Source organism: Centroberyx affinis, unplaced genomic scaffold (assembly GCF_046629955.1).
Source record: "Centroberyx affinis isolate AG114_WGS23_722 - 3 ecotype Tasmania unplaced genomic scaffold, CSIRO-AGI_Caff_v1 ptg001004l_1, whole genome shotgun sequence".
NCBI lineage: Eukaryota > Metazoa > Chordata > Actinopteri > Beryciformes > Berycidae > Centroberyx > Centroberyx affinis.
This window is the reverse complement of record NW_027279568.1, coordinates 212,634-235,973: the sequence shown is the minus strand read 5'-3', so window position 1 is coordinate 235,973 and position 23,340 is coordinate 212,634. Positions and strand designations below refer to the sequence as shown.

The 23,340-nt window shown below is 43.4% G+C and overlaps 2 protein-coding genes across 6 annotated transcripts; both read right to left on the bottom strand.

The window, feature by feature from the left end:
* Positions 1-562: 562 nt before the first annotated feature.
* On the bottom strand, positions 563-4,142 carry emx2 (empty spiracles homeobox 2). The gene is made up of 3 exons (XM_071522609.1): positions 3,752-4,142; positions 2,277-2,461; positions 563-730 (listed from the first exon to the last, which is right to left on the bottom strand). The coding sequence occupies exons 1-3, from the start codon at positions 4,140-4,142 to the stop codon at positions 563-565; spliced, it is 744 nt and encodes a 247-aa protein (XP_071378710.1).
* A 3,155-nt stretch (positions 4,143-7,297) lies between these two features.
* On the bottom strand, positions 7,298-16,972 carry eif3s10 (eukaryotic translation initiation factor 3, subunit 10 (theta)). 5 transcript variants are annotated; one of them, XM_071522590.1, is made up of 23 exons: positions 16,813-16,972; positions 16,038-16,228; positions 15,806-15,942; positions 15,370-15,533; positions 14,686-14,885; positions 14,369-14,577; positions 14,105-14,276; positions 13,752-13,856; positions 13,327-13,425; positions 13,094-13,210; positions 12,617-12,802; positions 11,914-12,261; positions 11,685-11,789; positions 11,481-11,594; positions 11,251-11,373; positions 10,994-11,147; positions 10,306-10,487; positions 10,001-10,025; positions 9,898-9,958; positions 9,335-9,795; positions 9,081-9,204; positions 8,769-8,971; positions 7,298-8,259 (listed from the first exon to the last, which is right to left on the bottom strand). In XM_071522590.1, exons 1-23 carry the CDS (start codon positions 16,859-16,861, stop codon positions 8,072-8,074), a joined length of 3,717 nt encoding a protein of 1,238 aa, XP_071378691.1. In that variant the 5' UTR covers positions 16,862-16,972; the 3' UTR covers positions 7,298-8,071. The 5 variants fall into 5 exon arrangements, with proteins under 5 accessions (XP_071378691.1, XP_071378692.1, XP_071378693.1 ...); XM_071522591.1 differs by having other exon boundaries at positions 7,298-8,238; XM_071522592.1 differs by having other exon boundaries at positions 7,298-8,238; positions 10,001-10,022.
* Positions 16,973-23,340: the final 6,368 nt, after the last annotated feature.

Below are 23,340 nucleotides of genomic sequence, written 5' to 3'. Positions count from 1 at the left end.
GCACGACATCTCTCAGTTGGAAAATAGAGTGGAAAAACAAAAATGTTATTATTTTTTTTCTTTTCTTTTTTCAAGGGGGGAGAAAAATTTTGTCAAATTAAAACAACTACCAGGAAAAAACTAGACCATGCAATTCAAGTTTTACAAAAAAAAAATTAAATAAAATAAAATTTAAAAAAAAATAAACAGTTTTGTATTTTGGTATCTTGAGTGGAAACGTTTTTTAAAAACCTTTAGAAGTGCAAATGTCCAATGTGAATTGGAGGAAAATAAAATCGGGGTGGTTGATGGGGGTATTTGTAGTGGTGGGTTGGTGCGTGGAAGGGGGTCAGGTAGGTGGACTGAGACACTGTCAATCACATTTTCCTGGGTAATTCGGATACGGATTGACAGACCCGCGTACAGTGGCGGCAGTGCCACCAGTCGGGTTTCTCTCACCCTCAGCTGCCGATCTCCGGAGATCTGAAATGTGACATTGGCTTTTTTTTTTACCCTCTCACTGTCTCTCTACACGGCTTCCTTTATCCATGTCCTCCTTCCCTCGGACGCGTTATAAAGTCTCTTAATCGTCTGAGGTGACATCGATTTCCTCCGGGCTCGCCTGCTTAGTCGCCAGTCTCCACCGGTTTATGTGATGCGTCCCCTTCTTCTTCTGCTGCGACTCCGAGCCCTCCTCCTCCAACTTCTGCCGTTTGAACTTGGTCCTCCGGTTCTGAAACCACACTTTTACCTGAAAGGGGGGAAAACGAAACCTCGATCAGTATCACGAGATCAGCCGCGATTGGCCTGTGCGTAAAAACCACGCGTAAAAAAAGGAAACCTTGTTTGGATAACAGGGCGACGTACAGTACAGTCAGGCAGTGATGTGGTAAATAAAAAGGTAAACTATCACCTCCAGTCGGTGATCATCATGAGGCAAACAACCACCAATATAAACAAAAATCAGCTATATTTTCAGAAAAACATTAATTCCTGCTTCTCTTTTCCTTAAATGAGCCAATCCTCATATAACTTACACTACTGCTACTGCTTACTATAATATATAATACGAATTTACAGCATAAATATTTAACTCAGCCTTAAAATGGTGGGTAAATATATAATACACTGGGTTTAGTGGCTTTATCCCCCTCTACATCCCTGCAATACTCGCCCTGCAATACTGAGCGAATGGAAATAAGCAAATTATAGGCAAAAGTGTAATTATTTATGCATTTGGACCCACAAACATTTGATGTCTGAGCAAACTTTGGACGCTTCATGTAAAGTAGGTCAGATACAGTGAATAACATCCCATTCTATTCTAGTATGGGGATAAAAAGGAAATAAAGGAGGGTTTCACAAATTCAAAAATCTATTTTGACACGTTCGAGTAAACTGACCTATCTTGTTTTAATAATACCACCGGGAATTCACAGCGTCTAAATCGATAAATTGTCTATTGCTGCTTTGTTAGCCGCAGCCCCTTCGGTCTAATATGGCAACTGAGGTGCATTTAATATGCCTTCAGTCGGCTAATTGAAGTAGGTGATGGTTCATTTCTCCCTTCAGCCCCTCGAAAGGCCCCGCTTCCAAAAGAGACACAGCGGACAAAAGACAGCGGCTGATGGGCTCAAACAGCATCTTAAATATGGCAAGGGGAATTCATTGAACCCGCCTCATTCTTTGTATCGCCTATCCCATAAAATGGTTAACTGGTTAATTTGCCCTCCATTTTGAAAGGCAACATTCTCCCCCCAAAACAAAGTAATTCAACCCCTCCTAAAATGAGGTTAGGCCTATACAATGACGGTGGATTTGATCCAACAGAAAAGCCTCTGTCTTCGATTGACAACATTCATTTGCGGATCTCGCTACGTGGACTCCATTAGGTGCCTCATTCATTTTGAATTTTGTTTTGCAGTCTGGGACTCTTATTTCATTATATGCGTTAATATCCAGCCAGTTTAACAGTCACAGCGGCCTGGTTTAGTGCTTCCAGGACGCACGGTGCCAAAGAGAAAGAGAAGGAAATAACACACATGTGCCATCAGCCAGACTGTGAGAAAAATATTATGTTTTGTTTTTTTTTCCTTTTTCAAATAAATATAATTGTCAGCTGCAAAAAGGCCTGCACCATCAGCCACACCATGCCACAATTAAGCAAGCTGCAATATCACCAAAGTTCAATTTGAAAATAAAATAAGCGCAAAGCAGGCTGCAGTTTGCTGATTTTTGGTGAAATAATATGGATTAACGTGAAGGTAATTAACTGGGAAAGAGTGTGTGTTCCTTACCTGAGTTTCTGTGAGGCTAAGGCTGTGGGCGAGCTGTTTTCTTTCTGCTCCGACCACGTAATGGTTTTTCTCAAATGCGTGTTCAAGCCGCAGAAGTTGCGAAGGTGAAAAAGCTGTCCGGATTCTTTTGGGCTTTCTGGCCAGTGCATTGTGCAAAAGGAAGCTCTCTGGACTCGTTTCATTACCTGGAAACCACCAGAAAAACGGGGATCCGTTAGGACCTTTCTTGTTTTTTATGAGGCAATAACATTTCTACAGCAAACATCAACAGCAGAGCAGCAACTTTTCCAGGCCTACGCAGCCCAATAAACCAACAGTGAGGATAAGACTGAAATATCGCATGATCATTATGTGTGGGGAGAATTTAGACATTGACAAAAAATAGAGAGTTTATTTAGCCAATAGTGTGTGTATAATGAACACTTGTGCTTATTGCAAATATAGCCTTGCGTCATCTAACCTTAATGAAACCCACCCGCATGAAGGAAAGGGGGAACAATACAATGGCAGAGACTAGAGGTATAATCCTAATTAAATTAGTTCAAAAATAGCCTTGGTAAACAGAAATCATTTGTAAAATGGAAGCTGCATATAGTTCTATAACCATTTAAATACAATATGCAGCAAGAAAAAACAGGTTTAGAAAATGATTTACAGTAAATATATTTATTCCTTCAAAATAGAAACGTCTCCTCTATTCCTAACTCCTTTAATTTGTCAGAGCATGCTAGCAAAATAAACTATAATTGTTGACAGAAATACTATAAAAATGTGCAACCAGCAAAAGCAGAACGAATATAATTGCCTGCATTAATAAGCATGTAGTCTACTGTTATAGCACACAGGCCAAGTCAACTTAGTCATTCAAAATTAAATTACCACACATTTCAGTCTAATCAGTCCCGCAAGAAATTAGCAACAGCCAAAAAAAAAAAGCCCATGCCATCAGAATTGTTTTCTATTTTTTTCCCTTTAAAAACAAAACAAAAAATTACATCGATGTAGTGAAAACGTGAAATAGCCTTTAGCACAAAATACAGGGAATCGAAAGAGCCATATAAATATATATACAGGCCCAACTGCATATTGACATTTCACATATAGTAGTGGTGTATTTTTTAGCCTTAAACAGACACTCAAGGGGCGAAACGTTTTTAGAAGGCATGGAAAGCATCATTTCTTTATTCAGGCTTCTTTATCCAAGAGGCTTAAATAAAGACATGCATCAGAGATTCGTCATTTTGAACGAAATAACCTTTAACAATATGTGTGCATTGTTCGGCCCGGTCAGGGAAGATGGCAGGCTTTAAAACCACTGGACTACTCTCCACTACAGCTTCACACACTTTTAATTCCATCTATATTGCAGCCTGTTGTCAGCAATGATGGAGGGAGGAAAAATCATACATCATTCTCCTGCCGCTCGGCGCGTTTCGTGCGTAAAAGTGAGCCAAAGACGAAGCGCTCGAACTTACCTTGAAATCTGTGGCCCAAGTACCTATATCTGTGTATTAACCAGGGGTAGAAAGTTGAAGGGTCTCTTTGCTGGCTGGCGAAAAGAGGGTGCGGACTGTGTGAGGAGGAAAGTGGGTGAGCGGCCAGCGCGTGCGGCGGGGCCACCGGATGCACCGGGACGGCGGAGTTGGGCGGATGAGAGACCGCCTCGGCGAACACCAAGTCCGGGTTAGAGTAGACGCCCCTGCCGCCGGAGTGAAAGCCGTTCAGAAACGGGTTCATCTGGCCGGAGTTTGCATAGCTGAGAGCCGCTGGCCGGATGGGCTCCTCGGACCGGGACGCCGGTAGAGGATTATCCTTCGCCACCAAAGACTCTATAGTGAAACACCTCTTGGGTGTAGGTTGAAACATGGTCTGATAGTCCAGATTCCCCAGCTTAAGTTGAAGTTGTCGCAGGCGCTCTCGCTTAAAAAATACTCCACACCCAAGAAGGGGGAAAGTTTCTGCGCAGTAAATAAGTTGGGAAAACGGCGGCGGTGGTCGAGAAAGCCAAAAATAAAAAGTGGTCGGCTACTCCCAGACTAATCCATGGATGTGATCGTTTTCCTCGCCGGTTTTGTGCAGGCAGATTTGTTAGTTCATGAGCCTAATTAGCGCTGCAGTCCCATAAACAGCTTCCTCTGAAGGCTGTAATGGCATGGTGATTGGTCGCTGCTGCTGCTGCTCGCCTTAAGGTGGAGAGGGGAAGACGCTTTAAAGTGCGTCAATGGGAAACAGGGGCGCGGAGAGGCGGACTCGAACGCGCAACACGGAACGGATTCGTCCAGAGGAGAGACCCCCGCGCGCGCGCGCACTGACACCCGACACACACACACACACACACACACACATACACACACAGGCACACACAGATCTCCAGGACATTTTAACACACTCATCTGAACCAGTAGAAAAGCTCAAGGTACTTACGTTTGCATTTAAGTCCTATGACAGTTTCAGACTGACTTGGAGAGAAGGGGGGGGGGGGGGGGGGGGGGGGGGGGCATGCAGGGTTACTAGTAAGTGATTATTTCAAATTATGAGGCCTGTGCACAACAATGTTGCGCAAACATGAGTTCGGCTGTGTTAAAGTGTATTTTGAGGCTGTGCAGCACGCAGTATAAAACATATAGCTCATTTGGCCCAGCAGCTTAATTGCACTGCCACTCGGCCTCCATTTATTTCCCTGTTTGGTTTCTATCTTTGCTTTTAAAACTGGGCTAACGCACACAAACCGCTCTCGCTTCGTCGCTTCGTTTCTCCGCGTCTTCATTTTTGCCCCCCCCCCCCCCCGATTCTATTTAGGATTTGTTGGAAATTGAAGACTCCCTTAATTTCCATTGGCTGGAATATCGGGACGATATTGGAGTCACAAACAAGCAACGATTTGGGGCTTTTTGTCAACTGTACGAGATGGCGTGAAGATTGACAGGATGCTCAAAATTCAATGAGACATTTCCACTGAGGAGTCAACGTGTCACACAGTGCCTGCGCGTTATTCAAGCCCAGAACGGGCAGGTGTGTATTGGAGAAGCCTACCTGTGTGACTACAGGCTGTCAGCCCGCTGTATGGATCAGACACACGCGTGCAGAGGAGCGGCAGCCCAACACAAGGGACCTGAACCTGAGGCTCTGCTGACTCCCAACACTTAGGCCTTCCTAAATAAATAATACACTCTAATACCTGGAGTTATCCTCGTGATGTTACTTAATAACTCGCCACGATGCAGCACTTCCATTTCAAAATGAATATCAATCCAGTTGAGATTTTTGTACGTGTTTATGTTAGGTGACTCCTCATTTCAGTTTCATTTGCCGTTATATGGATCGTAGGCTACGACTGTAATAGGCGACAAAATGTTCAATGTTGGACATTATTATTAGGCTATTATTATTATTATTATTATTATTATTATAATTATGCCGACTATTATTATCATTATTATTATTATTATTGTTATTATTGTTATTACTATTATAATTATCATTATTATTATTATTATTATTATTATTAGGCCGACTGTTATTATGTCATTGTTATTATTAACCATTATTATAGCCAATTATTATAGTCGCTGTTGTTAGGGTTAGGGTTATTATTTAAAGCAGCTTATGGACAAGGCTAGCCTACTTGTTTTTTTATTGTTTTGTTTTTGTTGTGAGGGAAGGTCAAGGGTCTCTATGGAATAAAATACGAGCTAAGAAATGAAATGGGCTTCCAAACCTGTCAGAACAGCAGCCACTGTGCGACACACAATAAGCCCTATTGGACACGCTTACAGAAACCCTCGCTGCAGCACTATGGGGAATCACTGGAGGTTAAAAGTCTCTTATTTGCGATGGCGCAGTCCATTTTATTTTTTTAGATAGGTTATTATTTTGTAGCCTATTAAATATCAGTCAGCGGATTCATCTCACTTATGTGGTAGTAATAATAATTGTATTATGATTATTGTTATTATTATTGTTATTGTTCGTATTATTATTGTTATTGTTATTATTTCAACATATAGTCTATCCTATAAATCGGGCTAAAGCAACCTAATTCAAGGCCATTGGTTATCACAGGACAAACATCATTTTTAAGGAAATATTCCGCCGAGTGAAGAGGTTTTTTTTAACAGCCATAACAGCATATGAATTGTTTTCCTACTGACTGCATATTGACCACTGCCTGTGTGTTTATATTTGCTCAGTTTTACACTGAGTTGACTGCTGACCATGGTTAGACTGACACACTGTGACTCCTCTCACACTGTGGACCGTGCCGGTCCTCTCCACGGTGCTTTACCGGCCTCTAGTGGATGCAAGGTGAAAGTGCGCTATAATGGTTCCCAAACTAGGATCCAGGGACCTCCAGGGGTCCTTGAGAGTTATCCAGTGGGTCCACAGCAAAATTAATAATTGGTAAATGTCACTATTCTTCAGCAGTGTTCAAAGGTTTCACTCTCCCCAACTACAGTATAGACAGGTAGCCGATATAATTCAGAATCAGTCATATCTTAACAAAAATCTCCTCAGATGTGGTTCCTTGGGATGTGCTCTTGGAGGTCCAGGTCTAAACCATTTGGGGGTTGAAAAGTTTGGGAACCTAGCTGTAAAAACCTCTAAATGTTAAAGTAACAACTATGTAACTTCAGAAATAATGAGTAATATTAGTAGCTGTTCAAATTTGTATCGGAATGAAATTGACTTAAAATATTTTTTTTACATTCACAGTCAACAAAGACATTTGTAGGATCATTTTGTACCTGTATGATACCTGGACTGTTATTTTATCCAGATCTTACAGCCTAACACTGTATCACATAATATTTGACTGAATGTCAACCTCAAATTACTCCTTGCTACAATCATCTACCAGTGGGGCTTTGTGCAAGTTAATGATTTAGATTCATTATCAAATAAATAGGGCAGTGGCACAAATCGTCCATTTTAATGACTCGGTATAGACTACACCAGATTGAACAGAAGTGCCATGTAGTCCTACATGCCAATACAACATTTCATACAAAACAGACAAGAAATTGGTGAGCAAACTGCTTTATTAATAAAGGCTTTATCTGTACACATGCAACCTGCTTTCATACAGTTGAATGTGGTGAGATAGAACCACACACTGGATATCAGTGAGACCAATTTAATACTCTAAGCATGCACATCAAAATGGAAATTCCACTAGTTATTCAAGAGGTTAAGAAGCATCTTAAACATTTGGAGATGAATGGCAGAGATCACTGAAGCAGATGACAAATTCCTATTCATTCCCCCATCACCACAACTGCTGATCTATGCCATAGTATGAAGTTTATGCGAAGGTATACCAGTAGAAGAGGCGGTCAGTGATACAATGCATTTGCCTTGCGAGAGGTGGAGAAAATACAGGGGTTTTCATTTTAGCCAGATTGATTGTATTGTATTTGTGGCAATAACACTCCTAACCACTTGGGGCAGTCAGGTTCACATTGATGGTTTGCATTAGGCCTAAGTGCACACAAGTTCAATGGTTGATTGTGTTTGGGTGGTGGGAGGGCCTCTGGTTCTGACCGCAAATGCTACAAGTTACAAAAAAGACCTGCTTAATGTCAAATATAGAAATAAAAGAAAAAAGAAAACCCCTGGAATACTACTGTCTACAATTGTTTAATTCAAGGTAATAATAATACACATGAACATCAGAAGCTTTTTGCCATTAATTCACCACTGTGGCCAATTGGCTGATGGGGTATATTGGGACATTGTTTTTCAAAACCAATTCGTCACTACTTGAGCCGTTTGGAGGCAGAAGCAGGTGCTGCGACTCAGCGGCGGACGGTGGTCCAGCCGTCGTCATCCGTCTCGTTCTTGGTGCGACGGACGTTTTCTTTGTCACCGCGCCAGGAGTTCTTGTCCCCTTCGGCTTCGCGCTCACGCTCCCTCGGCCTTTCCCGCTCCTCCCGCTTCTCCTCACCGCCACGACGCCAAGACCCTGTGGAAACAGAACTGCTCACTAGAGAAGTCCAAGTAGGAGAGTATTGATTTTAAAGGTACATCTTTCTGCATCAAGTTGAAATAACTACTGCATGTTCCTAAGTTTGTATTTGTCCAACTCAATCAGTATTTTGGTACAGCAAATGCAGTAGCACTAATCTAAAAAAGGTAAACAGTGACATCTAGTGGCTGTAAACAATACACCACTTTCTGCAGCCATGTCAGAAAAGGAGTTCTCAAGAGAAATGGAAGCGTGCCTAAAATGACTGCTACAATATATTGATCATACTATCATGGATATCAGAACTGTCGTCATATGAGGATAGTGCATGCTAATCTGAAGTTTGAATGTTGAGCATTACTGCTCAAGGTATGTTCAGCCAAAAGCAACATTATATAATGTTAGAACTTTCTATCTAAATGATGTGGAACGTCCTGAAGGAAAAGCTGTAATTCATATCCATCTTACCTTATGCCCCTAATATATAATGCAAATGTTATGCTAAGCTTGGAGCAGGCTCTGCTTACCCTCATCATTGTCTCTGGGGGGCGGGGGTCTTTGTTCACGATCGTCCCGGCGGTCTCTATCACGACGCTCACCGCGGAGATCATCACCTCCGTGGCGATCGTCGCGGTCTCGGCGATCGTCGCGCTCGCCGTCCTCGCGGCGAGAATCTCTCCAGGCACTACTTTCTTCTGTGCCTCCCCTCCTCCAGGCACCACCGTCCTCTCTGTGAACACAGGGTCCCGTCCCATTAGCCCAACTGTATCAATTATTACTATTACAAGAATAGTAATACAGAAAAATCACATTCCTGGCACAGGCCTGTCGGAGCTCACCTTGGTGGGCGACGCTCTCTGAAACGGTCGCTGGATCTTTCATCTTCTTCGTCCTCATCTTGGCCACCTTCGCGGGGAGGCGCCCAGCTGTCCTCTCGGGCCTTCTCCCGCTCACGCCAACCACCTGTAAACGGAAGCATTTGCCTGTCACCCTGCATGACACAATACATTTCTGCTGAGCAAAACATTATGCTGTAAGATTTTGTTAGAGCTATAACCTATGCGAGTTGGAGACTGACTGGATACATGCATACCAGGTCTGCCAAGGGGTTTCCAAGGCTTGGCGTCATCACCTCCACGACGTGGCCCATCATCCATGCCTCTCCTGTCATCTCCTCCTCTTCTGGCGCCCCAGTCGTCATCGGCCCCACGCCTCGGACCCCTGGAGTCGTCCATGCCTCTGCGCGGACCCCTGTCGTCATCGAAACCGCGTCTGGGCCCGCGGTCGTCGTCAAAGCCGCGCCTCGGGCCGCGGTCCTCGTCTCCTCCCCTCCTGGGACCGCGGTCCTCGTCGAAGCCCCTGCGTGGGCCGCGCTCATCGTCCAGCCCTCTGCGCAGAGGACGGTCTTCATCGCCGCTGCGACGGGGGCCTCGGTCCTCATCGAAGCCCCGGCGGGGTCCTCGGTCATCTGCACCCCTGCGGGGACCATCTGCTCGTCTGAAGGACGTGTCTTTGTCCTCTCTGTCGTCTTCACGGCCCTCTTGTCTCCAGTCCCTTAAGGGACAACACAGGCATCGTTAGAGCACCTCCTCATACTTTAAGGATGTAAACAACAAAAATGCAGGAGTGAATTATGAGGTGCCAACACCCACATACCTATCAGGCACAGGACGACGCCACTCTGAATCACCACCACCCTCTGTGCGCTTCCTCCATCCTCCGCTGCCGCCGCCACCACTGCCACCACTGCCACCACCACCACCCTCCTCCTTCTCGGCCCACTCCTGTATAAGGAAAGAATATATTGATCAATCGAGAGCCATTGTGCAAATTTGTCAGGATCACTGAAAGTAAGGCCTGAAGGCCAAATTTTGCTGTCAACAAAAGTCATTTGGTCCATATAAATATGCAATTTCATTGTGTTGTCCTGTGGTCCATCACTCAGGTTATGTTTCAGTCGTTATCATTCGGTATCGTCATACCTGTACAAGCCATCAATTGAATGCAAGAGTGAATAGCTGCATGATCTAAGCAACGGTTGACAGGAAATTAGCGGAGTTATACCTTGGCTGGTTTCTCTTCTGGGGCCCTTCGCTCCTCCTCACGACGGCGTTCGCGCTCCTCAATCTCCTGCTGGCGGGCACGCTGCTTCCGCTCCTGCTCCTCCAGCTTGCGCAGGCGCTCCTGGTACTCCCTCTCCTCCTCCTCGCGCTGCTCTTGCTCCACACGCTCACGCTCCTCACGCTCTGTAACAAAACCGGAAAGTACAACTTGAAGCGTGTTCAAACCACTTTTTTGTACAAAAAGGGCTGCATGAGCTGCATTTTGTGCTAATAAAAAGCGGGACGTGCACTTTGTTTTCATTGTGACTAACTGGAGTAGCTGCCATCATCAGCAAACAGAACCTATGCCCATATGTCAGATACGTATCACAAACTCCCACAACACAGCCAATGGGCTGTGTTGATCTTTATGATCAGAAGAACAACTACTACCAACATTTCTACCACTACTTTCTACATTTTCATTCTGGTTTGCTGTTGTTTAGAAACTGTCAGCCGCCTATGTATAATGTAGCATTAAACTCTGCCTCTTTGTTGCATCATTAGCACTCCTCTAAAATGTTTGAACTTTTGAAATATTGAACTTTTTCAACTTTAGAAAGTGCTCTGGCTAAAAAGTAGACTTAATAGGTTCCTGTGGCATTTCTTAGTGAATTTGTGAATAATACGGTGTCTTTGACATAAAATACCTTTCTTGAGCTGCTCCTCATGGATACGCTGTGCCTCTTCCTCTTTCTGGCGATAGAATGCATTACGCCTGTCCTCTTTGCGTTGCTTCTTCCTCTCCTCCAGACGCTTCTTCCTCTCCTCCACCAAGCGCTCCTGGAACGCTTTTAGTTTTTCCTTCAAAGACAGAACAATGAAATTGAAACCACTGCTACTATCATATCAATACTCACTGCAGTGTTGGTGGCGGGACTTAATGGAATTGCTCTACTAGTCTTACCTCATAAATGAAGCTACGGGCTGCTGTTATTTTGGACACAAAGTTCTCTTTGTCCTCCATCATCCTGGACATGCGCTGCTTGTGCTCCAGAGCCTTCTCCCGTTCAACTTTCATGTTGCTGATCTATAAACAAAAATAAGGATTTTTTTTCTTAAATTCTTGATACTCGTCTGTGTATCAACTTCCCTTGATTTAACAATGGCAATTTTCAAGCAATGATTTACTCTTACCCTCTCCTCCTCCTGGAGCTCCCACAGTTCCATGTCCTTGACACGCTGCTCCTCATAAGCCTTTTTGATGAGAGGAATTTCCTCAAGGCGTTTGGCCCTCTCAAAGTAGTCAATCTGCAAAGAGCAAACCACAAAATTGATTGCCCAATCCACATGGGTGGTTGTTATTTACAGTGATTCATAAGTGATACATCGCTCTGTTACCTTCTTCTCCTGGTTCTTCAGACGCTCCTGAAGTTCCTTCTTCTCCTTCTCCAACTGCTCCACCTGTTTGGCCATGATGAAGTCAGGGTCCAGCTCCTCCAGGTCCTGTCCAAAATAGATCTGTTAGTCTCACCTTTCGAAGTTTGGTTACATTGACCCATTTCAGCAGCGTAACCTTCTACCTGATTATTTTGAATAATTTTACCGAGTTGACTATTAAGACATTTACCTCAATATCAATATCCTTGAAGGCCTTGGCTCCAAGTTCAGTCTTCTTAATCTGCTCCAGCCGTTCGCGCACGGTCTTCTTCTTGATCTGCTCATGCTCCTGCATGATGCGCTCCTTCTCCCTCTCTTTGGCTTCCTGGCGCAAGCGCTCCTCCTCAGCCTTGCGAACTTTCTGCATCTCTGCCTCGCGTTGCTCCAGCTCCTCCTTCTCTCGCTGGATGTTCAGGCTCTCCAGGCGCTCCTTGCGCTCTTCAATGGTCTGTCTACGAGCCAGGATGCGCTGGTGATCCTTGCGGGCATTTTTCAGATAGGCAGCGATGGCCTGCTGGCTCTGCTCCTCACGCTCTTGCTGGAAAGGGACAAATTAGGCCAAATTTCAGCTCAGAAATGGAGAATAAACCATGGCAACATGAGACACAGTACTGAACAAAAGAGATGTGTCTGTTAGTATTCAAGCTATGTGTATGTAAAAAGTCTGTATTTGTGTATATATTGGCTTGTGTTTAAAAGGGAGTCCTGCACAGGTTATTTTGTTTCTTCCCATAGCCACAAAACCATTTCCGAGGAACAAGCCATTTCCTCTTCTTCCACAAGACAAGCCAGACATTCTGAACCAATTTTGGTTTCTCATTGGGCGCCTGCAGTTGCCTGACCAGATGCCTCTGGTGTCTGTTTTCAAGTTCTCAGTAGAAGGATGAACTCACCAGGATGGAGGCAGGCTTGATGACCTGGATGGCCTTGGCCAAAGAGGAGGACATTGCAGTCAGCTGGTTCCTGATCTGCTCCGAGGGCATGTTCTGCAGGAACGGACCAACCGGAGAGTCTTCTTTGGTCGAGTAGTTCAGGTCAGAACCAAAACTCAATGTTCGAGAGCTGTGGTCAATTCGAACCTACAGAAGAAAATAGAACATAGTTACAAATGTGTAGAACAGTACGAGAGAAATACTAAGTCTTAACATAAGATGTAGTGCTAATGTGGGAATATCTCAGAATTATCAATGCAAGTGACTGTAATGAGTTTTGGTGACTGATTGAAAAAGTGTTATCCACACTCAATAAGCAAATGGAAAAATCATAGCTGTATTTTTGTGAGTGATTGCAATGAAAGTGGTTTGTAAGTGGTATCAATAGTGAACCCTAAATGTTGAATGCACAATTTCTCTCCAGAAACGTGACCCTACCTGCAGATCACAGTGTCGGGCAGCATCCACGATGGAGCGCTCCAGCTGGAAGGCATCCACGAATGGAACCAGGGAGGCCAGGCGGCTGAATTCGATGCTTTGATAGATCTGAGCAACCTAAAATTGTGGATGCAGCAAAATCAGACAGATATTACTCCCGTTACAGTGAAGACAGGATGGGACTTGTAGCAATTTTCTCTTAGGGGGAATGAAAAAGATTAAAGAGAAATCACCTGCTGCAAGAGCCGGAGGATGGTGTTACTCTGCAGGTGAGGGACGTACTGCTGGAGATCAGACTCCTTCTCAGCCTGGTCTCTCACCCAGTTCAGCACCTAGGAGGAGAGAAGGTAGAAGATGGGTTAATACCACAAGTTGGGATAGTTGGGAAATGACCATTTCTTACATATACATAATTATAGTACTAACAGGACAGATAACATCAGACAACACACTACTGTGTCCCATAATGTGGTGCAGGACGTTAAACTCCAAAATTCAAATCTAGGTAAAAATAAACTCAAGAGAAAGGATTCAACTCTGCATTTCTTCTGTCAATGATATGTTCAATGACCATAAAATAAATTGCACAATCGAAGAAGTGTCGAGATTAATAGTTTTTTCCCTTTTTACACAATCTCCATGTTGCCAACTTGTTTACCTTGGTCACTCTTCCGCTCAGCTTCAGAGGGTGGAAGTCTACCTCCAGCCAGTTGTACAGTTCTTTCACGTCAGGTACAATGTACTGCAGCAAATTAAATCTCACCTAAAGTGCAATCAATAGAACAAACAATTCCGTTAATACACCCTGAAGCAAAGGATTACAGAAAGCTAATTTTTAGAAGGTCATGATGAAAAGGTCAATGCCAAAGTCCCAACAGGAACTGAGTCTGTGTTTACAGAAGCAAGCAGAAAGAATCTTTGGCGTTGGTGATTTGAAAAAAAGAGGAGCAAGGACATTATTCATAATTAACACAATTCACAAAGCTCATTTCTTTGATGTGCATAATGTACCATGTCATTGATGAGACTCTGGCGGGTTGGTGGAGACTGCAGGCCCAGAAGGGTGGCCAGCCTGCGGTGTTTCTCCACAATGATGCCGTCCATGTCCAACAGCCGAGCAATATCGGTGCGTTCAGGGGTGATGGGAATGGACAGTGTGGCCAGGAGGACCCTGGTGGACATCCTGAAGAAGGAAAGCAACCGTTACTACCAGTCTGGTCTATACCACAGCAAAAAGTCATGTACTGCTCCACAGACTGCTAATGAATAAATTACCTCTGCATCTCCTCTTGAGTGAGGTTCTTGCGCATCTCCCTGGAGAGGTGATAGAGCCGGTGGAGGGTGCAGGCATGGAAAAGAGCATTACCAGACTTCCAGAACACAGTGGACACCTTGTTGTAGTAGTTGGCCATGAGCTGGGGTTTGGGAGGCTTCTTGGAAAGGGCAAACAGGCCGTGGATGTCCTCTACAGCCTTGAACGCTTCCTGGAGAGAGACAAATCAAATAATACTGCATCAGTGACATAATCGTCCAATGAAAACTGCATGGGTATCGTAGGGAGGATTGAGGGATATACGGTTAGGTTGACCGACCTGCCAGAGCTCCATGCTTATGGCACTGTCCAGCTGCACCAGACGGGTCTCCAAGTGCATTGACTGGCTCTCGGGGTTGTTCAGGTTGATGGCGGTGCTCTGGTTGTGGTGGCGCTGGATCTGGCCCAGGTGCATACGCAGGTTGTCACACAGCTTACGAAACTCAGCCTTACGGGTGTACTGAAGGCAGAACTTGAACGCTGCAGAGCATAGGACCGCATGTTAATGAAGTGTTTAGGAAGCGACTCTCAGAATGTATTCATTTCAAAATGTACTGCATAGTTTACCTGTGAATCAAAATATGCAAAATATATAAATATGCTCAATGACTCTTGCTTCAAAGTATATTGTCAAGCTAAAAATGTAGTTATGTACAGGAAAGATTTAAAATTAAGTTTTTACCTCTAAACTAATTGTGTGTATTTTCCCATGGTAAAGGTTGGTTGACATCTTTCTTTGATTTAAGCTTTAGACTTTATGAGACAAAATTACAGCATAAACTAGGTCAGAAACTCAACTTAAAAATATGAATTCCCCTGTAGAAATACAACTTATGTTTGACTATTTTATTGTTAGCAACTTTTGTGTGGCCTTAAAAAAAAAAAAAAACACACCTGAAGACAAAAACAGGTGAAACGCATACAAAAGGTATTTCAGGTTGGCCTATTCAATGTGTGTCACTACCTTGCTGGGCAATGTCATGGTAGAGGCGCTCCACCTTGGAGTTGTTTCGCAGCAGGTCCAGGCATTGGCGGTAGGACTCCCACAGGAACTTCACCCAGGGAGTGAGCAGCAGACGATCTGTGCGGTCCTGAGTGTCCTCTCCACTCACAGCACTCAGGAGCACACTGAAGTCACATAACAAGAGTGTCAGTGTCAATAACCCATCATAAGCAATTTACCTCATTGCTTCTAACCATCTTATATCCTCACTATGTGACTGAGCATTCATCAGTTCAGAATCAGCTGCACTATAAGCAGATGCATCATTAGCATCCAACTACATGAAAATGTCTGTTTGAATCGAGTTAAGGGTGATTCAACAACAGGGATGGTCATATTACTTGAAGCATTACAACGATTTAAGTGCAAATCAGAAGCCTGATTTCTGTAGCCTCACCTCTCTGGAGTCTGGATGTTATCTAGATCCTCTATGTCCAGGACCATCTGCTGGGACTCCTCCTTGGCCGTCTCGGTCTTCTCCTCAGCCAGCTTCAAGTATGCCCTGACCACATCCTCCAGGGATTTGATGTTCACCTAAAAGAAAAGGCAGAGATTAAGTTTGATCTCCAGGGGGCTAAAGAGTAAACAACCACCTGATCTGCACGAAAAAGGAGAGTTTTCTCACAGACCTGCTGACATATGTTCTTGTACTGGTAGAGGCCCTCCTTGGCCAGGTGGCTCTTGCGGAGATCCACGCAGAGCTCCAAGTACTTGAGCATGATGGGCTCGTGGATCTTCTGCCATGTTCGATGTTTCTTGCTCTTGATGACATCGTACAAAACATCCAAGGCAGGCTGCTTCTTGCCCACCTCCAGAAACTCTGTAGGGACATTAGCAGATGCGGACAATGAGCTCACATCCCACAATAAACAGGTCAATAATTAACTAGACAAAGGTAACAACTCAAAAACCCTAATAATCGCATCTCAACAAGTAACACCACTTTACAACACCTCAAAACATTACTATTAGCTGAATCCACGTCTGACTGACGTAACGTTAGTTAGGCCCGTCAGTGGCTGTTAACGTTACGTTAGCATTAACTGTGTGTAGAAAATGACTACCTTACACCTTGACAACTAGCATACATTGTCAACAGAAAGCTACCAAGACCGTTAACGATTGTCTATTATGCATCTCAATTAATTGGGAAGATGTTACTGACGTTACACAATATACGTGTTGCTGGACCACTACCACGAGAACGGCCTAGATAGCAAGCTAACTGCTAACTGTGCAATATGGCTTCCCCGCCATTCCAGCTAGCACTAGCCGTTAGCCAGTCTAGCTACACTGCAGCATGATGATGATGAGGCAACCGAAAGCTACCTAGCTAAGTTAGCTTGCATGCCTGATAGCTCGCCACAAGCTTGACATCTCTAAAAAAGGTGCGGTTGTACTTACCGTTCGCTCGTTTGAGAGCATTCTCTGGGCGTTGAAAATATGCCGGCATTTCGGTGGCTTAATAGTGACACGAAAGATTGGCTGACTTTGGTGAATTTGATAAATTTCACCAGTCCATCCGAGCCGGGCTCTGGTCCCCTTCACCACGGTGCTGAGAAAGGGAAAACCTCGTGAGCGGCCTAGTTAGGGTTGCCAAATGCGTCATGGGTTATCCCCCTTTCAAGGTGTCTAACAAGCATCATATCAAGGCTATGAAGCTCTTCTGACATGATAAACATGACCAACACTGTGTATGCGAAAAATTATGGCTGTATCCCAACCACAAATAAAGTTTAATCTATACTGATTACTTAACTGTAGTCTTTGATAATGTGAACATCTAACAATGCATATTTGTGCACATGCACACCATTCTCTACATATGTTCTTCCATCTGTATACCAGATAATCTGAACATTTAATGATGTAGGATTTGCACATCCGCTTCAAACCTGTGCATCTGTCAACGAAGATGCTCTGTACATATTTCTATTCTTATTTATATCCTTCTCTCTGCTGCTGTAACAGCACAATCCAATTTTCCCTCAGATATCATTAAAGCTTTAAATAACAGCACATTACAGCATAGGCCTCTCTCTCTCGCTCTCTCTCTCTCTCTAGATAGACAGATAGATAGATAGATAGATAGATAGATAGATAGAGATACATATTAGATACATTTTACATGAATGCCCCTATCCTTCTCTCTGTATATTTAAAGTTAAAATGTATCTAATTGTGAGATTATGAGATTGTACTAAATAATCCTCTAATTACGTATTTATGTTAATGGCTACAAATAAATCGATGATGGTAACCAACAACCTTCCAAAAACTAAAATCCCTAAAAGGGGGTTTCCTACAAACTTGGCAAGTCTGAGTGTACAAAGTTCCCGTATGTGCTCCTCTAATGCTGCGTTCAATACACCCTCGCAACCTGGCTGTAACCTGTACAGAGGATAAAGGCAATATTTTTCTTTCTGTAGTTAATATTAAATGAATGCATATTAAATATTCACGAGGAACATTTGGGACCACCACAGGCTGATGAGCCAAACAGGGTCTAAATACAACACCGATTATTGAGATGATTGGTTATAAACTGTGATATGACTGACCTGTTGTGGTGGAAATCAACAGTGATGGCTTACGGAGCAGTGGTCTTCACATCTGCCATCATACTTGGTCATATAATGAATGTAAGCAATAAGCCACAAGAAGATGTGCATCGCAGTAATTTTAGAACAGTTCATGTGTCAACGTTGAGTGGCTTAATTGCTTAATAAACGCAATACACAAATGCATTAAAAAAAGAATTAAATTCAAGAAATCATTTATTTTGAAATAATGATAATTCATAATAAAGATGATGAAATGTTATTCCGCCCCCAAGCAATACGGTTCTTGAACAGTAGTTAACAAGCACAGATCCCACAGACCCACGGCGCGTGTTCAGTTCCGCACTGAAGCCCAAAGACACCCACTCAGTCCAAGAGACAGTATGGACGGCCAGGTCTATCATATTAAGGAATCAATGAATGAATCAGTAAATAAATGCAATAACAAATAAAGGAATAAATAAATCAATAAATAGCCTAAATTAATGAATCAATGGTCAAATAAATGTGGGAATATTTATAGAAATACGTATATTAATAAGCTAAATAGGCTAACTTCAAAAATAAATCAATAAATTAATAAATACCTAACATTTTTGTTCATTCATTCATTCATTAATTGCCCAATAGCCACTAGTAAGCCATGCAAGCCAAATTGTTTATTAACAACGTCATCAACAATACGAGTTCTCTACTCGAATATGTGATTGTTACATTATCTGTGTAGAGTTCTATGCTTCCCCGTGAAACAACTTCAGACGGCCTTCACATGATGATTTGCAGACACCTTGCTCTGGTTATATTATCTTTCTAAGCCTAACTACATTTCACGATACACGAGGAACTGTACAATTTTACAGGTAAGGAAAGAGGTTTACTTTAACAATATTTAATACTGCTATTTATGTATTTTTATTGTCAGTATCCAGTGAGGGCTTTCATGCTAGAGAAACAGACAGACACCTCAGGTCTGGTTTCTTATTACAAATGTAATTATTGGTAAATTATTGGTTATTGGTTGGCTAAATTAAATACAAGAAATGCATAAATATGAGTTGTTGAGAGCATATTTTTGTCAGGTTCTGTCATTTGTCTCATTATAGTGTACATCTGTGCAAATTGCAACCTGTGTCATTTGTATTTGTGCACAAATGTCTGTCCTCTGACAATGCCTCTGAGTTTCCCGGGGAGTGTTTTGGATCGATGTATAGGTTTGAAACCAGCTTCTTGGGCTTTTCTTCCTCCACTTTGGTAATCAACAGCTGAGTCTCTATGCAACTGGATTTTAGATTTTCTGTCAGATAGGAAGCAGGTGGTTAAGATAAGTAACATGTTCTCTAGGCCTATGACCCTCAACACTGGGCCCCTCAGGGTTGTATTCTCTCACCTCTGCTGTACTCACTATATACCAATGATTGTGTATCCCATTCTGAATCTGTGCAGATTTTTTAAATATGCAGATGGCACAACAGTGGCAGGCATGATAAGGAACGGTGATGAATCAGCCTACAGGGCTGAGGTGGGGTCCTAGTGGAGTGGTGTAGGGCAAACAACCTGGTTTTAAACATCACTAAGACAAAAGAAATGATAATTGACTTCCGGAGGGGTGGGGCGGTCTTCCCTCCATTGGTCATCAATGACCAGATAGTGGAGAGGGCTGACACTTTTAATGTTATGTATATTTGATATGTATATAAATATTATGTATGTTTGAATGTATAAATGTGATAACTGTTTTTGCTGTTCTTATTTTATGTATTTTATTTACTTATGTGTGTGTTTTTGTGTCTGTTCTTAAGAGCTGCACTGAGGCAAATTCCTATCAACTGTGCTGACATGGCAATAAAGTATTGAATTGAATTGAAATCTTTAAAAGGCTGAATTTCCTAGCCTCATTTTTCTTCTGGCTTCACCCAAATGCCACCAAGTGTACAGCATCCCCTCGTTCTACCGAGCCCAAGAAGAAGATGAAGATTTTTCCATCCATTAATAAAATAATAATGATAATAAAAATCCCCCAAGGACACTGTTGCACCAGCCATCAGTAATGTTTAGCAGTGTGGTGGAGATGAAGGTGTCTCGGAGGGCCTCAGAGAAGGGATGTTATAGGACAAGACAAGTGTCTCTAACCGACTCACCCCTCTTTCTCTCTTGTCTCATGATCATGTCTTCCTTCAGGACTACACGAGGGATAGCAGCCTCACTATGACTAGTCCTGGAGAGGACTGCTATTTCTATTTCAACTCCACCTGCACTAAAGTATGTAAAGCTTCCATTTGAGCAAAAAAAAAAAAAAATCCAACCAGTTGTAATGACAGTATGAATGGTGAACAGATGGAAGATCATGGTCTTGTTGTGTGTTATTCTGCAGGGTGAGAGCTGCCTTTTCAGGCATTGCGAGGCGGCAAAGGGTACCGAGACGATCTGCACCCTGTGGCAGGATGGACGCTGCGTCCGTGCAGACTGTACGTTTCGGCACACGAAAATCAAGGTAAGCGAATGGCAAACTGAAGATTTCCCAGAACTATCTCCTTCAGGCTTTGCCAACTCCAGGCTGTGTGTGTCTTAAATGGCCATTTACGGAAGGGTAGAAAAAAGCCTCCCTTAAAACCTGGGTCAGGAGCCTCACTCCTGCCTCTGAACCTGTTGGCAGGAACTTACTGCGCAATCTATAAAGTCAGACAGAAAACCTGTTAATATGTTACTTACCAGTGAACAGAATTCACAGAAGACTCAATTTGGTTCATCCTTGTATTCAAATTAACATAAAGAAAGAAACATTTAGTTGTTCAGGGTTCTTACATAGGTGTAGAAACTATGGACAATGAATTAGTTGGGAGGAACACTAAATTACAGGGATAACTGGACATTTTCAGATTACCTTCCTCCAGAAATGTGTCATTATATAGAGAAAAGTTTCTCAGTTTTCCTTCAGTTTTCCTCTTCTTTACTACTCTTTGAAAGTTGACCAATCAGGCTGAAGTTAGATCCAATCTCTAGGTAAATCCATGGGGATAATTTGCTCTGTGACATTGTGGTCCATTCTGGCTTTAGAGCTCTTTGTAAGTGGAGTTGAGCAGAATGTTGTTACATGCTGTGTGCCTTGTTCACCCCAACAGAAAAACAGGAATGAGGTTCCCTGCTATTGGGAGAAGCAGGAGACCGGCTGCCAGAGGCTGCAGTGTCTTTTCCTCCATGAAAAACCTCGCTGCATTGGTGATGTCTGCCTCCCACCTACTGAAGGTGAGTTGGCTTTCTCAAAGCAGACAAACTAGGAATGTCAAGTAAAGAGATCAAGATCATCTCACATCCATCTGTGAAAGACAATAATGATATTCTACGTAATTTGTTTGATCTCAGGTCCAACGAAGAACGAGGACCAGGCACCTGAGGAACCAGCTCCTCCTCCACCTGCCCCTCTCCTCCCTGCAGCCGATCCTCAGCTCAAAGGAGGCATGAGGGCAGGAAATCAGGAGACCAACGGCAAACAGAAAAGGCAGGAGGAAAATCAGAGCCCGGAGAACTTCCCCAGCCCTAAAATGAAGAAGACCAAGAAGGCTCGTAAGAAAGCCCTATGCAAGAGCACAGCCCTGCCCAGCCATGTGGCCCCAGCTGGGGCTGAGGTCAGAGTGAAGACCCTGGAGGAAATCCGCAGGGAGAAGGCAGAACAAACTCAGGCTCAGCTGGCACCTGAAAATGGGAAGAGTCTTGGCACTGAAGCGTCCAGCGCTAAGAAGCCCTGCATGAAGAAGCCAGTTTCCCTTGGTAAGACAGCACTTCAACTGTTGATTAGTTTTGTTCCTTATGTGTTGCCACAAGCTCACAGAAACACTTGCAGTATTGAAAATAACAGTACATAATGAAATCCATGATGGCCAACTCTGGAACATACATCAGTCAACTGGCATATGATTGGTCTATGGGTCTTGAAGTGGCCATCTTTGATGTCATGGAATATATTTACTGATGATCGTGCATTCAGTTCTGTAGCCCTGACAAAGCCTACTATAAGCGAAACATGTGTTTTTAATATTAAGTTTTGTCTGTTGTTTTTGCAAGAGTAGCTGAATTATTTCATTGTTTCTTTGTTATGGACAGTCATGTACAGTATGTGTCCCTCCATTACATGCCATTATTAATTTGCTTCCTTTTCAGCGAGGGCTGATTGGAACGTGAAGCCTGCAGACAGGGTGAAAAGGAAGGCAGCGCCCCTCAACAGTGTCTCCACAGTGGCAGAGGGGCCACTGCACAAGACAGCACGCAGACAGGTGGAGGTACGTGGCAGACTGGGCCCGCGTTTGGAGTAAATTGTACAATTTGTTTTACACAACACGTGACACTTTCTATCCATACGCATGTGGGACTGTAGATGTGTTAATGTGACAGATAGGTAAAAGAAAGAAGCAGTTCCACTGCTATTATTGACCTTCTGTGACTTATTATATTGCCAGGTGTCCCCGTCTTCCGGTGCAGAGGCTCGGCTGAGCCCTGCTGTCCCCAGGAGCCCCACTGCCCTGCTGGGCTCAGGCTCCAGCTCCAGCCCCCTGAGAGAGGAGCTCCACACACTCCGTGCTTTCCAGCAGAGTCTGTTCCAAACCGAACCTACCGCCAGTGCCGCTGCAGCCAGGGAGGCCGCCACTGTCCCTCAAAGGTATGGGTGAGAAGAGATGTCATGATTGATTTACGGTTATGTCTGCATTTACATCATATGAGAAAGACAAGGTTCCTACAAGAGAATACTGTTCACCTCAGGCTTCAGATGATGAGAAAAATCATAAATAATTTGGTGACCACAATTCTTAAAATAACATGGCAACATTTTTTATTATTATTATTTGTGGTTGACCTTACAATGTTTGGCTTGCTGTACAACATGAACTCAAATGTTTTCAGCACTAAATTAATGTGTGAAGTGTAAAAAAAAAAAAAACTTATCAGGAGCAACCAAAGTCTATGGAAATCTTCAATCATCAAGTACAATCATGGCTCCTTGACAGCTTTGAGTTTGAACGTGTGAACACCTCCGACTCGTTCCGATGGTTATTCCCATATGACACGAATGCAGCATTATTGTCCGTCACTTAAGAAGAAGAATGAGTGAATATCAACTTGCCTCTCCCTACTTTTTAGCCCAGTGCCAAAGACAGCCACTCACCACAGCTTGGAGGAGCTGCTGGAAGAGTTCATTGACGACTCTCTGGCGGTGGACTACAGCAGAACAGTGGACGACCTGCTGCAGGAGCTGCTGGACATGACTGACAACTAAGGGTTCCCAGCAACATCCTACCACCTTGTTTGCTGGTTCCCAATAAAAACTGTTTATCTTAGATTATGATGTGCCTTTGTGATAACCTTGTCAACAGGTTGTTGA